This window comes from Heterobasidion irregulare (genome assembly GCF_000320585.1).
Source record: "Heterobasidion irregulare TC 32-1 unplaced genomic scaffold scaffold_03, whole genome shotgun sequence".
NCBI classification, from domain to species: domain Eukaryota; kingdom Fungi; phylum Basidiomycota; class Agaricomycetes; order Russulales; family Bondarzewiaceae; genus Heterobasidion; species Heterobasidion irregulare.
The window spans coordinates 3,070,155-3,093,617 of record NW_009258199.1 but is presented as its reverse complement, the minus strand read 5'-3'; the positions used below and the strand labels follow the sequence as shown (position 1 = coordinate 3,093,617).

Sequence of the window (23,463 nt, the reverse complement as noted above, 5' to 3'; positions counted from 1 at the left end):
CGGCCCCAACTAAGGGGTCTATAGGTTCACATGTCCTTCCCCTTGCTTTCAAGCCGTACCCCTGACCTTTGGCCTCTGACGTCCTCCTATGCACACTCAACTCCCTGTCGTCAAATATGACTCTAGTGACTCCAACGCACTCCCTCTCGTCAACCACCACTACAATCTTTAAAGGGGATAACCATCGCCCAGTATGACGTTAAACTGCCAGGGCAGACAATGGTTCGAATCCATTGGGCTAGTACTCACTGCCACAATGAGAAGAGGGACTCAGTTCTAAGATATAGTCCCCGCATGGCTCTAACAAGGTGAGGTATCATGGTGTTTGTACTCAAGGGCTATCGCACTATGGCTCGGCAGTGGGCAATGAGAATTGGTGCCCTAAGTATTATTCTTCCATGACCTGTGACTTTATACACATTGCTTATGTTTCCATCTGGAAAACCACCCCCTTGTATTAGCTCTGGTGATGAGCATGCACCCGCGCTAGGGTCCGAGGGAGGTATTCGGAAAGCTTTGGGGAGATACTGAATAGTGCTCGACAAGTACCAAAGATGCCAACTTTTACCAAATACGGTCGGTCCCTACCCAACCGACAACAAGCCACTGAAGGACATTCAGCAGCACTTGGGTCAGTTTGCCCACACTTCATGTACTCACCATGACCACATAGGAGTGTTATGATAAGTGTTTACAAAATCAGATCCAGTAGTCCGTATTGGCTGATGTTCTCCATGAGTTGGTCAATCCTTATCGCTTATCTTCCCGACTTCCACATGGTTGGTCAAACACGATCTTGCACCATTACTTGGCCACCCTGGTTGTACGATACCTCTTCTTTATTTTTCATTGGTTCTCCAACGCCTGTTCCATCTACCCACGCTCAGGTGACAGATCCCGAACGTTTGGGATTTTGCCATCGCTGATTAACTTTTACCTTGTCACCTTCAGAACCTATATAGACATCTCACCTACCTTCTTATCTTCTCTGATCGCTAAGGCTTGGCATCCATTCGACATCTACTCTTATTTCTTGTTTAATATTTTACTTAGGGGCTCTGTTTACAATAAAAACCTACATACAACTCTAGAATAAACCAGCTTTTGCACCCCACAGTTCAGAGCTCATTCACACTTGTCCCAACCATCAAAATCGTCTCCATTGACTCCCAAAAACTTGTCATCTTTGTCGTTCGGCCTTGTTTGTGTTCGTACTCGTCTCTTCGCTCGTACCCCTCGTCCTCCCTTGTATATTGTCAGAGTCCTGTGTGGCTCTTGAAGCACATAGTTGTCAGTCGTGACACTACCTTCTCGTTACTGACCAAATCGCCGACACAACCAACCAAAGGTTCGGTCGGTGTTTGACGCAGTCTCAAAACTGTCTGGGTGCTATAATCTCATACTCATTGCTGCTGCTCCAGTGCGCCATCAATTTCTAAAGTCCTCACTAATGATTCCTTGTGTATTAGATACTAGCTCTAGCACCCCTGCATTAGAGCTTGTTTTGGTATTGTGCTCGGCACTTAGAACCACCTCTAGCGTATCACCGGATTATATCTAATAGTGTCTAAAAGTATCTTAAAGTGTTAATAGCATCTAAAAGTGTCTAATTTCCTAATTAGGAGCAACATATTGTGAGCATTGGATTGGTTTCTAATTTTATAATATTAGCACTAATTTCATACCAAGAAGTCTTTAATTAGCAGTAGGAAATAGTAAGTACTACTGCTCTATCAGTGAGAAGGTAAAGATGTCGCACATTCTATACTATTTTAGCATATTACTCTTCTTTATATATGCCTGCACTATTATCTTGTAGCTCTTTTGCTGACTTTCTAGCTGCCTTTACAAGGGATATAGAAAGAGAGAAATATACATTGATGCTCCAGCCACTTTGTCGGCAGCTTAGCAGCTGCCACAAGAGACCATGAAGACCTCAGTACCTTGGCCTTGCACACAAGATCATTGAAGTTGTTATTGTCAGCTGCTGCCTGCTACTAGTCATTACAGGACATAACATGCAGGTTGGGCTTAGAAATGTGCTACATGTAGCCTTGAAGACCTTGTCTATTAGTGCAGTGGTTAATGCTGTCTTGTGCAGCACATAATCATCACCACTATTGATATTACAATTCTCAGTGCCATCCACACTGTCTATTGCCTTATTATACAGAAGATGCTCAAACTTAGTGTTTTCCTCTAGCTATTGGGTTATGGAAAAGACAGTCATGTTGGTACATCTGGAAAAATACCCCCTTGTATTAGCTCCGGATTATATCTAAAAGTGTCTAAAAGTATCTAAAAGTGTTAATAGTATCTAAAAGTGTCTAATTTCCTAATTGGGAGCAACACATTGTGAGTATTGGATTGGTTTCTAATTTCATGATATTAGCACTAATTCTATACTAAGAAGTCTTTAATTAGCAGTAGAAAATAGTAAGTACTACTCCTCTATCAGTAAGAAGGTAAAGATGTGGCACATTCTATACTACTAGTTTTTCACTCGTTGCGTTGCGATGGCGCAACCATGCTTAATCTGAGTTTTTGCTACAGTGCTTGGTCCAATGTGTTTGTAAAATCTAGTGCCTGTAAAGTCTAGTGCCCATAAAGTCCAGTGCCCATAAAGTCCAGTGCCCATAAAGTCCAGTGCCCATAAAGTCCAGTGCCCATAAAGTCTTATGCCCATAAAGTCTTATGCCCCAATATCTCTATATAACTCTTCTATGACATTCAACAAGGTCCTTCCTATATAAAGCTCTCTATGAGGTCTTATCCATAAGATTCCCTTATGAGATCCTGCCCTATGAAGCTCCCCCATGAGGTTCTCTATAAGATGCTAGGGTGCCATTTCAAGCTTTAATGGCTGTAGAAGCATAGCCCACTGCAGTCGCTAGGGTTGCTAGGAGCACCAAGACATGGCTCACTCTGCTCACCCCATTTGTCATGGATGCTTGCTTTGCTCACATGGTGTCTTATGTGGCCTACATAAGTGTAAGCAAAGATGTATGACTTGAGCTATTAGCCTAGTGCCACCATTTCTTATTGTCCCCTTTTATTTATTATTTATTTATGTATAAAAAATACCTGCAAACAAAATCAAGAGCCCAGATTGGTTGCCAAGCTAAGCACTTGCTGAATGCCCCCTTGCCTGAAGAAATCACTGCAAGACAATGCCAGGGAAAGAGAATTCCCTATGCTTAGGTTAGCCCCGGGCACGTGCGCGCTGACCAACTCCGTTTCAAGCTCCAACACGCTCCATTTTGCATCCCAAAGCCTATGGGACAGTAGTCTCGTGTGGTTTCTTACGTGGCCCATGCGAGCATAAGCGAGGACACGCGATGTGATCTACCGGCCCAGCGCCACAATTTTCCACTGTCGCCCTCTATTTATGGATTTTAGCATATTACTCTCCTTTATATATGCCTATACCATTATCTTGTAGCTCTTTTGCTGACTTTCCAGCTGCTTTTATAAGGGATATAGAAAGAGAGAAATGTGCATTGATGCCCCCAGCCACTTTGTTAGCAGCTTGGCAGCTGCCACAAGAGGCTATGAAGACCTAAGTACCTTGTCCTTGCACACAAGATCATTAAAGTTGTCATTGTTAGCCAATGCCTGCTACTGGTCATTATAGGACACAACATGTGGGTTGGACTTAGGGATATGCTATATGCAGCCTTATAGACCTTGTCTATTAGTATAGTGGCTAATACTGTCTTGTGCAGCACACAATCATCATCACTATTGATATTACAATTTTTAGCACTATTTATATTGTTTATTGCCTTGTTATACAGAAAATGCTCAAACTTGGTGTTTTCCTCTAGCTATTAGGCTATGGAAAAGACAGTCATATTGGTATGTGGTGCCAGAATAATATATTTGCCTGCCATATAGGAAATATATGCATTAAGCATATTAAGATCACCTCTAACAATCTTGTGCTTATTTATATATAGGCATGCCATACATATACTCTTGTCCCTACCCTTTACCTCACTAGTGGCTATTTGGAAAACCCCTCTCTCTTATTGAATCTTGATTATTCATAATCATGTTTTTGATCAAATTTGCAAATTCAGGTAGCATTGTCTATACTAGTAGAGTTCCATTGAATATTACACTCAATCATAGTTTCACACATTCTTAGTCCAAATTATATAAGTGCCATAATTTATTTTTATCCTATATAAAGTGTATTATTGATTTTCCATTGGTTTATTATCTTCTTAGCTGGTGTTTAAACTAAATCCTGAAAGACCTGACTTTTTAGTTATTTATTGAACTATTTACTTATAAGATAGAGAAAAGATAAATGTTAAATAAAATTTGAGATATTGAGGTTGCCTATATTATGTCTACTTATTTAGATTACCAAGTTTATATCTTAGACCTTGTGGCTTAGTGGCTTAGAGCATCTGTCCTAGGTGCTTGTATGCATAAGGTTGTCGGTTCAACTCTGGCAAAAGGCAAGTTTGTTATAAGGTATATTCTGTGTTTAGGTATTTAACTAGTGCTCTAATAGACATGACTCTATAGGAAGGCTATGAGAACTGTGATGCTTGATTTATTATTATTATTCCGAAATTTCAAGTTATAACCCATCCTAATAATTCTTAATTTAGGAAAATTATGTCTAATTAGACCAGGTTTAGAAGGGGGGTAAGCTAAAAATGTGTAATCCTAATCTTTTATAATTTAGTATAGTAGAGCATTAATTATAGCTAATTAAAGCTTAATACAAGGGGGTGGTTTTCTATATGTCTCTTGGACTTTTACCTACTGTCTCTGGCACTGACAGCCTAGAAGGGGGGGGGTAATATTATGAACCGCCTACTATACCTTTCTTGTTTCTCCCATGATCTGTATAAGGATACATAAGACCTTTCTTCCGACTATACCTCACGTTCCCGATCTATTGCTACTTGGTCCATGCTTTTGCTTGTACATATTTATAGCAGCTGTGGCATAGTAGGAAAGCCCTAAGCTATCCACCTCTGTCCAATCTAGGAACTGCTATTAACCAGTCTTCCCTGATTCTCAAGCATTGGTCTGATCAGCTTCACTTCTTCACATCCATTACCTTATTTCTGGAAGTATTGACTTGTGGACTAGGAATCTTTCATCCTGAACAGCTGTTCATGACACCTACCAGGTGAATAAGACGTAGAAGGGGGGTATTGTTATGATCACGACTTATTGGGCCTTAACGGTGGTCTATTCCAATATGATCATCACAAGCACCATACGGCCTCACATTCTGAGGCATACACAAAGGTACAGATATTACCCTGGTCATCCACTCCCAACAGATCACCTATTGTTGGTCGAGTATCATAGGCCTATTGCAGTGGAGAGAATTTCCCGCCTTACAAACTACTCACACAATGGGCACAGAACCCCTTGACCTCTTGGTCAGAAAGAGGCAATTGGAGAAGCAAGAGTAGTCAATTCAGAAAGAGAGAACCACTTAGAGAATACCTATGGATACATATATGGTATTCTCACGCCCTTCCCAAAGTAGTATATAAGGCCCATAGAATAGGCTAAGGATCTTTAGTCTATTCTTTTTGTCTAGTACTGTCTCCCTACAGTACATACTACCCTCCTGTGCCAACAAGCACAGCAACTACAATACTACTTGGCTCCTGTGCTACATGTACAGTCAAGACCATCATTCCACCCTTCTTCTGCGAGTGACCCAGGGAAGAACCTCTTACTCTTGGGGCTACCGAACGAGCAGTTCGTAACATATATAACACCATGTGAAGTAAACTAGTTGAGAACTGCCTTAATGCTTATCATCATATTTTGAAAAACAGTGTGATGACTTTTCTGCTTATGAATAGCCCATTCCACCACCTTTCTGGTCAACCCCCCATGATATGCATCTATAAAATGCCATAAGCAATTAAAGAAGTGACAAATGACCTTAATAGGACAATTGTTGAGGCATTTAAGTGCATGCTTCTTCACATCATCAAACCTCCTCCTTATAGACCTCACAATACCTGTACTTAACAAAACCCCAGTACTGCCAAAAAAAGGGACTCAATAAACAGAGAGAAATAAAATTGAAAATGACAGAATAAGCAGTTTACTCATCATCTTAATCAGGTTGAGCTCACAATGGAATTTTGGGAGAAACATACAGATGTGACTATGAGCAGTAATCTCCTGTTTAAGAAGGGAGACTTGATTCTTGACATCGGCCTAGTTTAAGAGAAAATGAGCCATGCACACTAGCACGCACTTGGCCCATATGCACATCACCTTGACAATGTTTTTGGCAATAGAATATAGATATTTTTAGCAAATTTTGGATGGATTCATACAGTACTCATTGAAAAAAGTTGATTGGTGTATTTTACGTGATTTATAGACCTTTTTTGTGGGGTCAGCCAATTTTTGGAGATTTCCGGGTCAAAGAATTACTTTTTCTGGACTAACGGCTCATAGGATTTTACTCAAAATATTTTCATGACATCTACTCAAGCATTACTATTAATTCCAGTGTAACCAGGAAGCCTTAGAAATAGGTGTCAAAATTCATCAACTTTGCTTGTCCACGACTATACTACAGTCTGGATCACATCTAGAGAGAGTAGGAGGGCAGTATCTCATGTGGCAATATGTGAAAACCACGTGAAAACCTGAGCACAAAGCACGAGGGGCAAAACCTGACAAACTGCAGCGATAGCCACAGTAAGTGCAACGTATGAGGCTAAAACAATTACTTTATTGGCCAAATTATTAATTTCTCTTTTCCTGATTAAAGCATTTTTTGCACCAAAAATCCAAAAAGGGAACCTGACAAAATATGACAAAATCCATAAAGCACAAGGCAAAATATTCTGACTCTAACCATCAATGTACCTTATATTCCCAACTCAATACCTGCTAAATCTATGCACACTGTGTATATGTCTTTTACATTAGTAAAAAACTCCAGGAACATTACTCAAGTTAGATTAAAATGTCCAATAACCTATAAGAGAAGTGCAATGAAACTAATAAGAGCACATATAACAGGAGCACACACAATAGGAGCATATACAATGGAAGCACACATAATAAGAGTATACACGATGGGAGCATATGTAAGGGGAGCACACACAACAAGAGCATATACAACAAGAGCACATACAATAAGAGCACACATGATAGGAGTATGGGAGCATACATAATAGAAGCATACACAATAGAAGCATACACAATGGGAGCATATGCAATGGGAGCACATGCAACAAGAGTACAAGCAACAGGAGCATATGCAATAGGAGCATATGCAATAGGGGCATATATAATCAAAGCACACACAACTAGAGCATATCTAATAGGAGCATAGCACACATAATAGAAGCACACCCAACCAAAGCACATCTAACAAAAGCACATGTGATGGGAATATACACAATGGGAGTATACATGATGAAAGCATACATAATGGGAGCACACTATGTGTAATGGGAGCACATATAACAGGGGCACACCTAACTAGAGCATATCTGATAGGAACACATATGATGGGAGTACATACAATGGGAGCACACATGATGGAAGCACATCCAACTAGAGCATATCTAACAAAAGCACACCACATACAACAAAAGCACATCTAATAAGAGCATACCTAATGAGAGCATACCCAATGAGAGCATACCCAATAAGAGCACACCCAATGAAAGCATACCCAATGAGAGCACACTCAACAAGAGCATACCTAATGAGAGCACACCCAATAAGAGCACATTCAACAAGAGCATATCCAATAGAAGCACATACAATAGAAGCATACCCAATAAGAGCACACCTAATTCAAGCATACACAATGGGAGCACATATGACAGAAGCACACACAATAAGAGCATATACAATAAAAGCATACAAAATGAGAGCACATGTAATAGGTAATCAAGTCACAAGTATATAGCCAACAATAGATTACACACAGACTACATACAGACCACACTCAGACTATAGGTAGCCTATAATCAATGCATAGTCTACAACTAACATAGAATATTTCAATCCTCATAGTCATTTAAAACTAAACTACAAAACTCAGATTCAATCCTAACCCCAGGAAATACTATTAAGCACTGTGTAAGAGTCATGAAGCGACGGGTGGGAACGCCTTACTTCACCTTAGCTAAGCCACATCCACGCGCGGCGGACGGACGGGGTTTCCCACCAGTCCGCCGTCCATTTTTATCGAAAGCCATGCGGAAGGCCAGTCCAAAGGCGCAGTTCCAGGGCGTCGCTAATAGTGCCAACGGGAACACTGCATCCACAGATAGTATTGAGGCCCACCACTCTGGCGCACGCAACCTCCTCAGCAAATTCAATCACAATCACCACAACCTTCCCACTGCTCGTCTTTACCTCAACAGCGTCCACACACACCACAGCAATCATATCGGCCGTGTCTCCCCTCACGCCCTCGCACTCCTTCCACGCACCCCGCGACCCCCCTACGTCTAAGCGCCTCGCGGTTCTTCGCCACTAGGCGCCACATGTCTGCAGTGTCATTGGCCCATTCCTCTCTCACAGCATCCACCGCCACGCACCGCATCCCAGCACGCCCTTGCTCGCACCTTCCGCGGGTCTCTGCATTGCCTTGGACGCCGCTGCGGCGCCCGACGACTCCGCACTCGACCCTCTCATTCCGATGCCGATTTCAGCCCCGACGCTTTTCACGCTGTCTACGCCTACCACATCTCCTATCTCGACATCCATGTCTGTCTCTGCCCCAGTAGTGTCCACTCCAGCCCTGGAGATGGTCACTGCTCCTCAAGATATGCGACCTCACATCCCCCCGGCCAACGCCAACACGCTACACCATCGACAGGGCGCCGACACCTTGCGCGCGACGCACCGTCTGAACAGCCTCGCATCGATGTGGACCGGATTCTTTTGACTCGTGCTCGTGCATCGAGGACAACGACGCAGACACACACGGCGGCGGCGCTGGTGCCAAGCCAAGGCAATTTTGCGCGCAACTTTGCTGTCGCGTCGCCGGAGCGCGAGCCGTGGACCTGCATACCAGCTTCGCTTTCCCTCTGCGTCTGATGGGGTCCGGGTCCGGCGCAACCTCACAATGACGACGATGACGCCCGCCACTGCTAATCAAGACGAAGAGGACGATGGACGACGCAGAGGAGATGACGCTGCTCCTAGGGACACATTGCGCACTGTATGCGTTTCCGGCAGAGGACACAGATTAGGGCTCTAAGTCCTACTCAATCTAGTCTATAATTTTTGAAGGTCCTCGCAGCGTATGAGGGGACTTAGCGTATCGACTCGTCTTCACCCAGTGCTAGAGCATGAGCCGTGAGCGGAGTTCGAAATAGCCGAATCAGGAGCTGCGCCATGACAGCGGGCTCACTTCAACTTGTCCTCCAACACCCATCACCGTCGAGTGGCGCGCTTGGCCTCCCGTTCCATCTCGACGATACCTCTAATCTAGTATGCATCGATTTCCGTGACAAACCACCCATTTCCATAGTCTCTGTGTCTGGTACGAGGCGCTCGTCGTCTGCAAATTTGCCACAGTCGCCTTTCGCGGATTAGAGAGATGCTGCATATTACTCAACAGACTTCTCACTTCTGATGATCATAAGACATTCCATCAATATCGTATACTTATCAATCAAGTTTGAGACGATTCTGGTCATCCTTGAATGGCGGTATCGCGTAGACATGGGCCCAATGAATCAAAAGCTAGGAGCAGAGGAAGGCTTTGTCTACCAGCCAGTAAAATAATTCCCATTCTGATGAGATATATGCACGAATGAAGTTGCTTAGACCTCTTTTGCAGAAAGGTCACTTGACTCAGGCAGCTCGTATTGTAGCCAAAATTGCCTCATACCACATGGCATCGTTTGCTACAAGAACACAACGCTCGGTACGAGCATAGAAGGGGCGAGTCTTCTGATAACTACACTTACCCTGCGAGGAGTCGTCTAGAGATTTTACAAGTAAGGCCCTAACAGAATGCTAGAGCATGCAAGCATTCCCTTCAATTCGCGCCCGAATTAACAATGGGCAAAGCCTGTTCATTGTTCGTGTGGTGGCCTTCTCGAGGGTTTGATGACCATGTGAATGCCACCGAAAATACAATCTGAATTTCGAGTTCTGGCAGATAGGGGAGGATTGAGATGGTGGACAGAAAACGACAAGTATGAAGGAGATAATAGGAACCCGAGCGAAGTAGAGAGGAAGGCTGGAATGCAGGAGGAAACTAAACATAGAGGAGGGTCAAGAGAGAGGAACTCGGTCCATCGCCTAAGACCCTCAGTTGGTGGCGGGCAGTAAGGATTTGAACAGGTATACAGGAGGGTGCTAGCCACCGCGCTCGCCTGATCGACGGAATCATGGAGATCACAGAAGGATACCTCCGACGAAAGCGATAGTACGAACCCAACGCAAGTTCCGTCGACAATTGTGCGGGTCTTTTTCCTCTCGATAGAAATTCGGTATATTTCGACAAAATGAGCGATGTTCAAGCTATCGATCACGTGTATAAATGGGGCGAGGATATAGCCTGGTTGTCTCGAGGGCGGAGATTGATATCGTCTGCGGATGCAAAGTAGACACCTGCGAGTCCTAGCTCAACAGCATCCTGGTGACGAAACATTTCACCAGGCGGCGTGTAGCTCCGATAGTTTCATGACCAATCACACACAAGTAAAAGGGGACCCATATTCAACATTGCCACTCGAATTCGACAACAATGGACCCCAAATTCAGTTCTGCGCATCCACCCCATATGACTCATCGTGATGGTCGGCTCGCCTGCCCTCTCACACGCCATCAAGCCCGAGAGAGAACGATGCCTTGCCAAGACGCTGTGCTGCAACCACGGTTCTTGAGAGGAAAAGGGGGTAAACATGACGCGGAGGAACGTGCCTTAGCGTACCTGCGAGCGGTTTGGGACAAGCGACCATGAATCTCATAAGCGGCTAGAAGATTCGAAGTTCGAAGGCGAATGATCTTCCATGATGCGGTTCACGATGGCACGATCCCTAAAATCAAGCGCCGTGATGCGCCTACAACTTTGAGACGCAAGGCTTGAGTTTAACTGACAACACAAGAAAGCAGCATGGTACGATGATGGAAGGTCCCGTGCATAGCAGATAAAAATATGGACAGGAAAGAAGATGTGTCTGGAGAAACCAAGCGAAGGTAAACCGACTCACAACCATGTTGACCGCTATATTCGAGCACCGACCGACGGTGTAAGCGGGCAACCGCGACGTGGGTAAATTCCTCGTCATCCTTGCTTTGTCCCGAAGGCCTCGCCCCCGCCATCAGAAGACCTACACCATCCCGACTCCATCAAGGTTCAGATGCAAACCGATAACAGGTAACGCACCCTAGAAACACAGACGTGTGTGATGACTCGAACATGCCCTCCTCGTGAAGCGTGAACATGAGGCAGAAATTCATTTCCGGCACTCGGTGCTGGCAGTCGGGCTCCTTTCGTAATGAGAACAGGACAGCCTTTTGCTGCCTTCGAACAATGACAGTACCACATTCCTGGTTCCGAACTCAATGTCAACAGGCGAGGGCATGCGACTGTGCGGCATCAAATAACAAGGCATGTCGGTCGAACCATGGAATTGTTCGAGAAGTCCGCTACCGCCCGCCCCGAGGGCAGTAGAATATCTAGACGATTGGATGAGAGGAGAAGCCCAAGCATCTGCCACCTATCCAGACTTCACCAGTCAACTTACCTACAACCCCAAACTTTCCACAGCCATCCACAGCACGAAGCCATGTCACACAACACATACGTCTGGCCGTCCTGGACGCAGGAAGAGCTTTCGAGTGCGTAGATATGTTTCGTGGCATTGACATCTACTGAGATGACCGGCACACAGCTGCTGGTGCGGGACCTTCAGGGTCCCAATCAAACAACGCTGAGCAAGAGCTCAACGTCATTCCGGCAGTAAGTTTGTTTTGCTCTGACATGTCGACTGTGCCACTCACGAGCCATTCGCCTTCACTGTCAGGGCGCGTATGTTGCGCGCAACCGCGGGGGACGCCATGTCTCCCAAGACATAGCTGGCTACAGTCAGCCCTATGATGCGCGCCTGCGCTTCAGATCGTGCGAGGCGGGCTCGCTGCTCCCTGTCATGTCTGCCCACCCCGACCCGTCGTTCTTCACCTCCCCCTTCCCGTTCCCCGCGACAATCCCCTTCGCCCTACCAACATGGGCATCCACATCGACGCCGGTACTTGCCCTTCATCTCCAGGTACCGCATGCGCGCGCACTGACTCCCACGTCCGTCCCTGACGTACAGAAAGGGTCGCTCAGCCCCTCCCCAGAAGGACTCCCATCCCCCGTCATCCCCGCCGCACCTCTCAACACCGCCGCACCCGTCACTCCTGCTGTGCCGGATATCGTCATCTTGACTGCTACCCCAGCAGTGCCCACCACCCCCGTCGTTCCCGCCACCGATGTCATCCCGATGGAACGCGTCACACCGACGAATGCCCAACGTTCGAAGTACTGTGCATTGGAGGGCGCCGTGAGGCCCCTCACGGGTCCTTGGGTGGATATGGCGCGCACCGTCATCGACGCGCGACTCGACCCGCGGTGGGACCCATCGGTCTTCCGGCGGGAGACGAGAAAGCGAGGGGATGCGCAGGAGCAGCCTTCGCCGAAGAGGGCAAGGGTGGAGGAAGGGCTGGGAGAGGCGGCTGCAGGAGTGAGAGCGGAGGGAGCCGTAAGTGCAGATGAGGGGGAAAATGGAAAGATGAAGGCGAAGGAGCTCGACAGTGGAGCGGGGAGCGAGAAGAGTGAGGGGGCTTGGTCCATGGAGAGCAGGTTCAGGCCCATCGCGCCCATGCCTTCGCCGGGGCCAGTCCATGCAGCTGGAGGGCTGCACCCTATACTTGTGGTCGTTCCACAGGTGAACGGCAACGCCCTCACACAACACAATGATACATCAACAACGTCCACCCACAGGGTGGACAACCCCGCAGGTGAGTTCGTCGTCGAGCCTGTACCGCTGCCTAGCGGAGGGCCTTCGACATCGACACCTGCGGATGACCAAGACGAGGCTGGAGAGCCCGACGATCACGATCAAGACGGGCACCAGCACCAGCTCGGAGACGACTCCAGCCCCAGCAAGCGCGAGGCCGCCGTCGTGATCGACGAGAAGATCTACGGCGGGGACCCACTGCGCTGCCTCGCGTGCAACAACAAATCGTTTGCGCGCAAGTACGATCGCAGACGGCACGTCGTCACCGTCCACTACCTCGGCAAGATCCCATGCGACTGGTGCGATCTCTTCTTCTACGCACGCCGGGATGGGGTCACTCGCCACAAGGACGAGAATTGTCCAGCCAGGGACTTCGAAGATCGGCACACCAACCCAAGGAGATGGTTCATGGCCTGGCTGACCGGAACGTGTCGTAGCAGTAGGCGGAGGAGAGACAGGGCTGGATCGTCGACGATGGCGAGCTGAAGCTGGAGGTACGCACCATTTTCTCTTGCCTGCTCTTGCATCCATTCCTTTCTCTTTTGTTCTGCGCCCGTCCCTATGATTTCACGCCCCATACGACTATCCGCATCATCATCATCGATCACACATTCGCCTTTGCCTTCCCTTCCACGATATCTTTGCTGTTTTCTTGCCCTCCGCATTTGTCCCGGATCGATGCGGATGCCAGAGTGTGTCGGATGCCGATGAAGCTGACGATATTTTCAATAGGGATGATTATCCGCAGTCTTGCTTCTGTCTTGCTCGACTTGCTCGAACTGACAGGCGGGGGTGGAGTGACTGTACTGAGTACTCGTATGTCACGCGATCCGTGATCTCGTCTTTACTATTACTGGCGCGTGAAGGGCTTTTTGCTCCCAACTTGCATTCCTCCTCTTATCAACGACGTTTTTGAATCCACGCCTTGTGTGTTTGTTCAAGCTCGATAGAGTTTTATTCAAATCTCCCTTTTATACCTTCCCGACGAGCTGTAATTTAAACAAGATGTTTCGAAGACTTCATCTGGGTGCACTGATCAAAATCGAGCTGGTCCTGGCGCTCCTCTCTTTCCAGGGTAAAGCGCCCACTCTCAGCGTTTCTGCGTGAAGGACGCTCGCACTTGTATTTCCCCTTTGTGCACGATTGTTTCGAAATCACATCCATGTAATTACGTCTCATGTACCTGTGTCTGATTCTCATACAGTTGTATCTCTATTTCCTTCTATCATTTTTCTCAACAATCCAGAATTAAACAAATATCCACAAAACCCGTGTGCACTGAACAAAATCGAGCTGTATCTCACATTTCCTGCGCACCGCTCCTCCCCTTCAGAGGGAAAAGTGATCGAGTGGCCGTGTCGATTGGGGTGATTTATACTCTGTGCTTCGCTCGCAGTGTGGGTCCACCGTACCACACTCCTACGCAAACCGACATCAGACGCGCCCATGTTTTCCCACTCCACAATTCTGTAACGTCCGTGCAAGGCCGATCGAGTACCTCTATCGCAGCGTAAAGCTTTTTCTGGCCGGCGGCACATCTTTGGACACAGAAAGAGAAGAAGACAGTGCCTATCGTTGGCTTGTCTGCGGCACTCAACTCATCAACGGCGCTATGTCAAGCGGCGGAGTACCAGAAAAAGGGAGGGGACAGCCGAACCAAAAGATAGTGTCAGGCTCCGGCGACCCGGCCGCGTCAATGTCATCATGCGTGCAAGAATTCGACAAAAGGCAGCATCCCGCTACTCAGCTAGGGAGCCTCACGATTGCGAGGGCGGGTGGACCGGTTGTGGTTCGAGATAACGCTATGGTGTGATCGACGAGACGATGGAACTGAGGGAGACCCGCTCTGGTGCGCCGAAAAGAAAGACAGGGTGGGAGCGCAGATACGACTAGAGTCGCGAGTATCCACTGCGCAGGCCTTCCTTGAATGTCCGCTGCTATAGGTCTCGCCTGGTTGTCTCGCGTCATGCATAGCGGAAGCAGCACAGCTAAGCAAAGAGGAAATCGCCAATAGGACTGTACCCGCAAACATTGTGCAAGTGTCGCGGGGGGACGACCGAGGCTTGAATACGCTGTTCCGTCCATAATTGTCGTCCACACGTTGAAGACAGGGGCTGAAGATTACGATATGGAGGTCGCGAAGGCGAGAATGGGCACACAAGCGAGCGAGAGGGAAAAAATGAAGGTCAACACCTGGGGAGCGAGAGAGGTGACCGGACTGAGCAGAAGCGACGGCTGGGAAGAAGATGATCTTGAACAACGGATCCACAGATGGCACAGAGGTAAGCACTCGGATTTTTTGACGTCCAGAACCAAGGTACATGCACAGATATTGTACATAATCTTGACATGAAGCTTGGATGCCCTGTGAACCGAAGAGGCTCAGGCTTGAGTCTTGAACAGCGTCTTCGTTTGTGTGCTTCCAACGACGGGACAATGTGGACACAATATAGCAATGATCAGAGCGAGGTCCAAGCTGGCACCGTTCGAATGACAAGATACGACGCGTAGCTCCGACGATGACTGATGGAACACATGGAAAAGTGGACCCATATGTGGCCTCGCCACTCGAATAGACCGGATTGGGTGTTATGGATCTGATCTCTTGTTACCCATTACGATAATCGGCTCGCCTGTCCTCTCACAAACCGTCAGCCCCTTCCTCCCTCGCGACTGGACAAGAAGCTATGCTGATGAAAAAAAAAGAAGTGAACAAACAGACGCAGAGAGACGTGCCTGAAAGAACCTGCCAGTGTGGACAATTAAAGACACGCGCATCATGTTGATGTCGTAAGCGGCTAGAAGATGCGAAGTTCGAAGGCGGGTGATTTGCCATGATGCCCTTCGCGATGTCACTATCCCCAAAATCAGGCGCCCTCATGCACCTACAGCTTCGAGAAGTAAGGCTTAAGTCGAATTCTTGAGATCGGAGAGAGTATTGGCGCGAGAATTCAGGCAAGATAATATGTGAACAAGCGGGTCAGATATGGACGAAACAGATATTTGGTCTTCGAGGATCGCTAGACGAAGACCGACTGACGGTCGTGTTGAACGCATCGCTACCAACGGGCTCCAAACGACATCGTAAGCGGGCTCCCACGACATGGGTAAATTCCTCCTTGTCCTTTCCTTGTCCCGGATGACTTGTTCCCGCCATCAGAAGACCTGCCCCATCCCGACTTCAAAGGTGACATGGGAGTTGATAACACACACACCCCAGAAATGCGTACCCATATGATCAATAGAACACGTCCTTATCCTCAGCGTGGACATGAGGCAGAACTTGCCTTGCACGCACGACGCTGTCAGAGGCAGTGCTCAGTGCTTAATAACTACTGATCCATAGGGCGCCGCCTTCGAACAATGGCGAGGCCTGCCCCTGGTTCCGAAGGCAAACCTACGAGGCGGCAGAAAACTGCTGTACGTCATCAGAGAACAAGACATGATGTGCGCACCGTGGAATCGTGCGATAAGTCGATTAGCGCTCACCGTGAAGAGGGTATATCTAGATGGCCTGACGAGCGGAGGAGCTTCACAATTGACTGCTCCTTGGAGCCTCCTCGAATCTTTCTTCCCATTCACCAGCCGGTGTACAACCCTCCCCACACCTCTACAAACGCGACAAGCATGTCGCGTCACGGGTCCAGTTGGCCTTCCTGGACACAGGAAGAATTGTCCAGTGCGTACATGTTCCTCACGGCTTGTCAATGTCAGTGACAAGATCTGTGTACAGCTCCTGGCGCGGGGCCCTCAGGGTCCCGATTCAACAACGCTGAGCAAGAGCTCAGTGAAGATTCACAGGTAAATGTCCTTTCTCTCTAATGCATTGGTGGTGCCACTCACAACGAGCCGCTCTTCTTTACTGCCAGGACGCGCATGTCACGCGTAGTCGCAGGGGACTCCATGTCCGTAGCAGTATGACTGGCTACACCCAGTCCTCTGACGCGCGCATGCGCTTCAGGTCACACGACACGGGCTTGCATTTCCCCACCGTATTCGCCCACCCTGCCCCATCCTTTGCCACTCACCCTTTTCCATTCCCCGCTCCCATCCCCTTCTCCCTTCCTACCTGGGCGTCCACCTCGACGCCAGTACTGGCCCCTCATCGTCGAATACCGCATGCGCCCTCATCGACTCCCACTCCCGTCCTTGAGATACCGACAGGGCCGGTCAGCCCCGCCCTGGAAGAGTCCCCGTCCCCTGCGACCCCCGCCGCACCTCCAACTACCGCAGCCCCCGCCTCCTCTACCGCCCCCATCACCCTCGTCGCCCCCGCCCCCGATGCCGTCTCTGCCCCCGCTCCCGCCCCCGACGCCATTTCGATGGCGTGCATCATACCGACCGACGCACAGAGGTCGACGTACTCGGCGCTCGAAGGCGCCGTGAGACCCTTCACGGGCCCTTGGGCGGTCATGGCGCGCACAATCGCTGCGGCGCGCCTCGACCCGCAGTGGGACCCGTCCGTCTGGCGGAGGGAGACCAGGAAGCGCGAGGCGGACGCGGAGGAGGCGCCGTCGCCGAAGAGAGCGAGGATGGAGGAAGATCTGGGAGGGGCGACTGTCCACGCGAACGCGGTGGGGGGCACGAGGGAGAGTGAAGGGGAGGAGGGAGAGATGATGGAGATGGAGATTGGGACTGGTGCGGGGAGTGAGGGGAGCGGTGGGACTTGGTCCTCGGAGAGCGGGTTCAGGCCCATCGCGCCCATGCCTGCCCCGGGGCTGGTCGGGGCAGCTGGGGGGCTGCATCCTAGACTTGTGGCCGTACCACAGGTTGATGGCAGCGCCCTCTACTATAACAACCATACATCAACAACGTCCACCCACAGGGTGGACAACCCCGCAGGTGAGTTCGTCATCGAGCCTGTACCGCTGTCGAGCGGAGGGCCTTCGACATCGATGCCGGCGGACGACGAGGACGAGGCCGACGAGCCTCAAGACGAGGAAGATCACGACGAGGGCCAGCACCAGCTCGGAGACGAGACCAGCCTCAGTGAGCGCGAGGCCGTTGTCGTTATCGACGAGAAGATCTACGGCAGGGACCCACTGCGCTGCCTCGCGTGCAACAACAAGTCGTTTGCGCGCAAGTACGAGCGCAGGCGGCACGTCGTCACCGTCCACTACCTCAAGAAGGTCCCCTGCGACTGGTGCGGCATCTTCTTCTACACACGCCGCGATGGAGTCACTCGTCATAAGGACGAGAATTGCCCAGCGAGAGACTTCGAGGATCGACACACCAACCCAACGAGATGGTTCATGGCCTGGCTGAGTGGACCCTCGGGGTGGCGGTAGGAGTAGAGGTGCGGCGGGATCATCGGCAATGGCGAAACTGGAGGTACGCACCGTGGTTTCTTACCCGCTCTCGCATTCCTTCCCTTCCATTTTATTCTGCTCCTGTCCCCATGCTTTCACCCCCCACATAACTTCTGCATCGTCATCATCGATCGCGCACTTGCCTTCGCTTTCCGTTTTGCGACATCCCTGCAATTTTCTTGAATTTTGCTTTGGTCTCGGATCGATGAGGGCGCAGGAGTGTGTCGAGTGGAGCTGACGACATTTTCAATAGGTATATTCATTCGCGACCTTGATTGTGTCGTCGTCAACACGCTCGGATATGGTGGAGTAGAGTGAGTGTGCTGGTCTGTGCTGGTAGTCGCTACTATGTAGTAGGTCACGCGGTCCGTCAGGGTCCTCGCGCTGTGCCACAGCACGGCCCCAGCATTTTGTGAAGGACTGATTTTCTCCCATCTACATTGATGCTCTTTTCATGATATTTTCAAGATCGCCTTGGCCCTTGAGTATCTATCTGACACTTCTGTGTATATTCCCTTTCTCTCCCGCCTGAGTCGTCTCGGCACGCTGTAATCTAGAGGTTGTATCCAGAATACAAAAGTTCTTCTGTGTGCATTGAAAAAATCGCATTCCATTGTGTCGTTTCCCCTCAGGAGGGACTCGAAGAACCGAGACAATCCTACACGCGCGCGAGTTCGGATGAACAGCTTCGGTCAAACCCGAGCTGCCTTCGGCCGTTTTGCTGAGTCGACGCAGGATGTCCTCGATCACGGATTCAAGTGAGATTCGTCGCCGCTGCGCGCATCCAGCACTCTTCATAACCTTCTATCACATATGCATCGATGCGAGCACTCTGAGCTAGACATTTAGTATAAATAAGAATTGCGCGCGTTAGCTTGCGAGGTCGCAGATTCTTCCATTGACATAGTATTGTTCCAGCTACGTCAGAGTATCCCAAAGTCGGTGAAAGGCGGGACAATGGCACCTTTTGAGCGCTCAGATATCCATTTTTTTCATGGGGAGGTTGAATGCCGAGGAGACCAGCGGAGGCTGAACGGTCGGCAACCAAACCGGAGTCGGCGCCATAGCAGCGGGTTCAGTTTCACCTTTCCTCCGACACCCACTGCCATCGAGCGGCGCGGTTTGCTTCACCGTCCCATATGCGCTATATCTCTTGTATACCCTCTTATATCAATGACCAGGATATAACCACTAATTACTCCATTATCTCTGTCAAAGTTGTCCCCTCCAAATCTGCCATGTCCAGTTGCATCACAGAACAAGAGATTCTACACGGTTCTCGTCAACAACTTCCTCTCATATGGGTAAAAAAAATCTGTATGAGATATGAGAGGCGACAAGAAACAAAACCATTCACATGCACTTATCCTGTAGATCGTTCCCTAATCCGTACCGGACAACGTCTATCGATCGTGTGCACAACAATTTCTCAACGGCCAGATCCAAGAACCGGAAAGCCGAGACCTAGCGAGCGATGCATGCAGCTCCGTGAACTCACAAACGAATGATGCCCGACTAAGCGCGCGAGTCCTTCCCGCTCGGCGAAGGCTCTGCACGACTGCACGAGGCAGCTAATGACTTGGCCACCAGGAGGTAGAACATCGAAGTCGGGCAAGAATGTAGCGTGGTTACACGGAAGGGAGATCCTCGAGCTTTGAGGAGAGCACGAAAAGATGGAATTTGCGAACACAAAGTAGCATGCAATAGACACATGCTGCCATGTGAGTACCAAGCCAGCACCGTTCGAGTGACAAGATATTTCACCCGACGACACGTGGCTCCGACAACGGCCAATGGAACTCGCGAAGAAGTGGAACCATATTCGACCTCGCCACTCGAATATACCAAATGGGGTGCCATAGATCAGATCTCTTGTTGCTCATCGCGGTAGTCGGCTCGCTTGCCCTCTCTCAAACACCGTTAGGCTCCAGCCTCCCTCGCAACTTGACAAGAAGAAATGCTCCAAATAATAATTGACGCAAAGAAACCTGCCCGGGTGTACCTGTACGCAATTCGGGACAAGCGCGATATGCTGGATCTCAGAAGCGGCTAGAGGGACTTCGAAGGCAGTTGATTTCTAATATTGCCGTTCACGATGGCAAATCATTAGAATCAAGCGCCCTGATGCGCCTACAGCCTCAAGGCTTGATTTCAATACTCCAGACCGGAGGCAGTATTGACGCAAGGGTTCAGATAAGAGGATATGTGAGAATGCCCTCGTATAGTGGTCAGATATGGGCAGAATAGACATATTGTCTTCAAGGATACCTGGGCGAAGATCGACTGGCTGTATCAAAAGAATCACAACAAACGGACCCCGAGTGATATTGTAAGCGGGCTCTCGCGAAGTGGGTAAACTCCTCCTTGTTCATCAGAAGAAGTTCAAAAGTGAATCGATAACAGACAACACACCCCAGAAATGCGGACCCATCTGATCACTTGAACATGTCATCAACCTCAAGTGTGGGCATGGGGCTGAATTGCGCACATAACGTTGTGAGATGCTGTGCTCAGTGCGTAATAAAGAATGATCCATAGGCTGGCTTCGAACAATGGCGAGGCCTGCCCCTGGTTCCGAAGCTAAGCCTACGAGGCGACACAATATGAGTGTGCAGCATCAGAGAACAAAGCGTTGTACACGCACCGTGGAATCGTACGGGAAGTCAATTAGCGCTCACCGTGAGGGGGGTATATCTAGGTGGCCTGACGAGCGGAGGGGCCTAGAAATTGACTTCTCCTCTGAGCCTCCTCAGATCTTCCTCACCATTCACCAGTCGGTGTACAAATCTCTCTACACCTCTCCAAACGCGACAAGCATGTCGCGTCACGGGTCCGGTTGGCCTTCCTGGACACAGGAAGAATTGTCCAGTGCGTACATGTTCCTCACGGCTTGTCAATGTCAGTGACAAGATCTGTGCACAGCTCCTGGCGCGGGGCCCTCAGGGTCCCGATTCAACAACGCTGAGCGAGAGCTCAGTGAAGATTCGCGGGTAAATGTCCTTTCTCTCTAATGCATTTGTGGTGCCACTCACGACGAGCCGCTCTTCTTTACTGCCAGGACGCGCATGTCGCGCGTAGCCGCAGGGGATTTCATGTCCTTAAAAATATGACTGGCTATACACAGTCTGACGCGGGCTTACATTTCCCCGCCGTATTCTCTCACCCCGTCCCATCCTTTGCCACTCCCCCCTTTCCATTCCCCGCTCCCATCCCCTTCTCCCTTCCTACCTGGGCGTCCACCTCGAATCCGGTACTGGCCCCTCATCGTCTATCACCGCATGCGCCCTTACCGACTCCCACGCCCGTCCGTGAGATACTGACAGGGCTGATCAGCCCCGCCCTGGAAGAGTCCCCATCCCCCGCCACCCCCGCCGCACATCCAACTACTGTGGCCCCCACATCTCGCACCGCACCTGCCACCCTCGTCGCCCCCGCCACCGATGCCGCCTCTGTCCCCGCCCCCGCCCTCGCCACCGCTCCTGACGCCATTTCGATGGCGCGCATCATACCGACCGACGCCCAACGGTCGACGCATTCGGCGCTCGAAGGTGCCGTGAGGCTCTTCACGGGTCCTTGGGCTGCCATGGCGCGCACGATCACTGTGGCGCGCCTCGACCCGCGGTGGAACCCATCGGTCTTGCGGCGGGAGGCGAGGAAGCGAGAGATGGACGCGGAGGAGGCGCCACTGCAGAAGAGGGCGAGGATGGAGGAAGGGCTAGAAGAGGTGACTGTCGGGGCGAGCGCGGTGGGGAGCACGAGGGAGGGTCAAGGGGATAAAGGCGAAGTCATAGAGATGGAGATTGGGAGCGGAGCGGGGCCTGAGAGGACTTGGTCCTTGGAGGGCGGGCTCAGGCGCATCGTGCCCACGCCTGCCCCGAGGCCGGTCGAGGCAGTTGGAGGACTGCGCCCGATACTTGTGGTCGTTCCACAGGTCGACGGCAACGCCCTCAGCCATAACAGTGAAACATCAACAACGTCCACCCACAGGGTGGACAACCCCGCAGGCGAGCCCGTCATCGAGCCTGTACCGCTGCCTAGCGGAGGGCTTTCAACGCCGACACCCGTGGAGGACCAGGAAGAGGCCAGCAAGCCTCACGAGGACGACGATCACGACAGGGACGAAATCAGGCTCGGAGACGAGACCACCCTGAGCCAGCGCGAGGCCGCTGTCGTGATCGACGAGAACATCTACGGCGGGGACATCATGCGTTGCGTACCATGCAACAAGACCTTCCGCCGTAAGTACGACCGCAGGCGACATGTCGTCACCGTCCACTACCTCGGCAAGATCCCATGCGACTGGTGCGATCTCTTCTTCTACGCACGCCGGGATGGGGTCACTCGTCACAAGGACGAGAATTGTCCAGCCAGGGACTTCGAAGATCGGCACACCAACCCAAGGAGATGGTTCATGGCCTGGCTGACCGGACCTTGTCGTAGCAGTAGGCGGAGGAGAGGCAGGGCAGGATCGTCGACGATGGCGAGCTGAAGCTGGAGGTACGCACCGTTTTCTCTTGCCTGCTCTTGCATCCATTCCTTTCTCTTTTATTCTGCGCCCATCCCTATGCTTTTACACCCCCACGACTATCTGCATTGTCATCATCGATCGCACATTCGCCTTTGCTTTCCCTTTCACGACATCTCTGCTGTTTTCTTGCCTTTCGCATTTGCTTCGGATCGATGAGGGTGCAGGAGTGTGTTAGATGCCGATGAAGCTGACGATGATCACAATAGGGATGATTATTCGCGGCCTTGCTTCGAACTTGGTGGACTGGAGTGAGTGTGTTGTGTCACGCGATCCGTCGAGGTCTTCGTACTTTACTAGGGCATGAAGGACTTTTTTCTCGCATTTGCATTTCTCCTTCTTTCATCATGTTTTTGGCGTCAAGGCTTATGTATTTTTTCGATTCCTATAAAATTTCATTTGTATTTATCTTTTCTATCTTCCCGACGAGCTGCAATCTGGAGAAGGTATCAAACAGACTTATTGATCTGTGTGCACCGATCAAAATCGAGCCGGTCGTGGCGCTCCTCTCTCTCAAGGGCGAAGTCAGAGGCCCTTCCGTTCATATTAAGCGAACACCAGCAGCAACGTTCCCAAGTTTCCATGTTGAGCTTAGGGGCGAAAAATCTAGGAGAGATCTACGGTATTCCGTGGCACC

At 49.9% G+C, this 23,463-nt stretch overlaps 12 protein-coding genes across 12 annotated transcripts; 8 read left to right on the top strand and 4 right to left on the bottom strand.

Moving 5' to 3' along the window:
* Nucleotides 1-338: 338 nt before the first annotated feature.
* Nucleotides 339-584, bottom strand: HETIRDRAFT_313072 (uncharacterized protein; the record flags this gene model as incomplete). The annotated part of the gene is made up of 1 exon (XM_009546158.1): nucleotides 339-584. A coding segment is annotated over one exon (246 nt), but the record flags the coding sequence as incomplete, so codon positions are not given.
* Nucleotides 585-1,349: 765 nt separating this feature from the next.
* Nucleotides 1,350-1,561, top strand: HETIRDRAFT_314376 (uncharacterized protein; the record flags this gene model as incomplete). The annotated part of the gene is made up of 2 exons (XM_009546157.1): nucleotides 1,350-1,420; nucleotides 1,477-1,561. Coding segments are annotated over 2 exons (156 nt in total), but the record flags the coding sequence as incomplete, so codon positions are not given.
* Nucleotides 1,562-5,775: 4,214 nt separating this feature from the next.
* On the bottom strand, nucleotides 5,776-6,262 carry HETIRDRAFT_165911 (uncharacterized protein; the record flags this gene model as incomplete). Its single annotated transcript, XM_009546156.1, has 4 exons — nucleotides 5,776-6,034; nucleotides 6,102-6,108; nucleotides 6,153-6,201; nucleotides 6,254-6,262. 4 exons carry the CDS (start codon nucleotides 6,260-6,262, stop codon nucleotides 5,776-5,778), a joined length of 324 nt encoding a protein of 107 aa, XP_009544451.1.
* A 742-nt stretch (nucleotides 6,263-7,004) lies between these two features.
* HETIRDRAFT_58319 (uncharacterized protein) lies at nucleotides 7,005-7,933 on the top strand (the record flags this gene model as incomplete). The annotated part of the gene is made up of 3 exons (XM_009544950.1): nucleotides 7,005-7,169; nucleotides 7,327-7,463; nucleotides 7,594-7,933. The coding sequence occupies 3 exons, from the start codon at nucleotides 7,005-7,007 to the stop codon at nucleotides 7,931-7,933; spliced, it is 642 nt and encodes a 213-aa protein (XP_009543245.1).
* A 306-nt stretch (nucleotides 7,934-8,239) lies between these two features.
* On the top strand, nucleotides 8,240-8,962 carry HETIRDRAFT_439362 (uncharacterized protein; the record flags this gene model as incomplete). The annotated part of the gene is made up of 1 exon (XM_009546155.1): nucleotides 8,240-8,962. A coding segment is annotated over one exon (270 nt), but the record flags the coding sequence as incomplete, so codon positions are not given.
* A 650-nt stretch (nucleotides 8,963-9,612) lies between these two features.
* HETIRDRAFT_313787 (uncharacterized protein) lies at nucleotides 9,613-9,765 on the top strand (the record flags this gene model as incomplete). The annotated part of the gene is made up of 1 exon (XM_009546154.1): nucleotides 9,613-9,765. The coding sequence occupies one exon, from the start codon at nucleotides 9,613-9,615 to the stop codon at nucleotides 9,763-9,765; it is 153 nt and encodes a 50-aa protein (XP_009544449.1).
* A 2,015-nt stretch (nucleotides 9,766-11,780) lies between these two features.
* Nucleotides 11,781-15,503, top strand: HETIRDRAFT_426011 (uncharacterized protein; the record flags this gene model as incomplete). Its single annotated transcript, XM_009546153.1, has 10 exons — nucleotides 11,781-11,832; nucleotides 11,886-11,953; nucleotides 12,018-13,350; nucleotides 13,430-13,486; nucleotides 13,725-13,808; nucleotides 14,197-14,333; nucleotides 14,389-14,799; nucleotides 14,936-15,071; nucleotides 15,104-15,274; nucleotides 15,322-15,503. The coding sequence occupies 10 exons, from the start codon at nucleotides 11,781-11,783 to the stop codon at nucleotides 15,501-15,503; spliced, it is 2,631 nt and encodes an 876-aa protein (XP_009544448.1).
* Nucleotides 15,504-16,788: 1,285 nt separating this feature from the next.
* On the top strand, nucleotides 16,789-17,242 carry HETIRDRAFT_382469 (uncharacterized protein; the record flags this gene model as incomplete). Its single annotated transcript, XM_009546152.1, has 1 exon — nucleotides 16,789-17,242. A coding segment is annotated over exon 1 (429 nt), but the record flags the coding sequence as incomplete, so codon positions are not given.
* A 289-nt stretch (nucleotides 17,243-17,531) lies between these two features.
* On the top strand, nucleotides 17,532-18,863 carry HETIRDRAFT_439360 (uncharacterized protein). Its single transcript, XM_009546151.1, has 2 exons — nucleotides 17,532-18,315; nucleotides 18,553-18,863. Exon 1 carries the CDS (start codon nucleotides 17,606-17,608, stop codon nucleotides 18,278-18,280), a length of 675 nt encoding a protein of 224 aa, XP_009544446.1. The 5' UTR covers nucleotides 17,532-17,605; the 3' UTR covers nucleotides 18,281-18,315; nucleotides 18,553-18,863.
* Nucleotides 18,754-18,915, bottom strand: HETIRDRAFT_171298 (uncharacterized protein; the record flags this gene model as incomplete). The annotated part of the gene is made up of 1 exon (XM_009546150.1): nucleotides 18,754-18,915. One exon carries the CDS (start codon nucleotides 18,913-18,915, stop codon nucleotides 18,754-18,756), a length of 162 nt encoding a protein of 53 aa, XP_009544445.1.
* A 3,095-nt stretch (nucleotides 18,916-22,010) lies between these two features.
* Nucleotides 22,011-22,786, bottom strand: HETIRDRAFT_433459 (uncharacterized protein). Its single transcript, XM_009546149.1, has one exon. The coding sequence runs from the start codon at nucleotides 22,316-22,318 to the stop codon at nucleotides 22,067-22,069; it is 252 nt and encodes an 83-aa protein (XP_009544444.1). The 5' UTR covers nucleotides 22,319-22,786; the 3' UTR covers nucleotides 22,011-22,066.
* On the top strand, nucleotides 22,323-23,241 carry HETIRDRAFT_473537 (uncharacterized protein). The gene is made up of 2 exons (XM_009546148.1): nucleotides 22,323-22,798; nucleotides 23,036-23,241. Exon 1 carries the CDS (start codon nucleotides 22,506-22,508, stop codon nucleotides 22,788-22,790), a length of 285 nt encoding a protein of 94 aa, XP_009544443.1. The 5' UTR covers nucleotides 22,323-22,505; the 3' UTR covers nucleotides 22,791-22,798; nucleotides 23,036-23,241.
* Nucleotides 23,242-23,463: the final 222 nt, after the last annotated feature.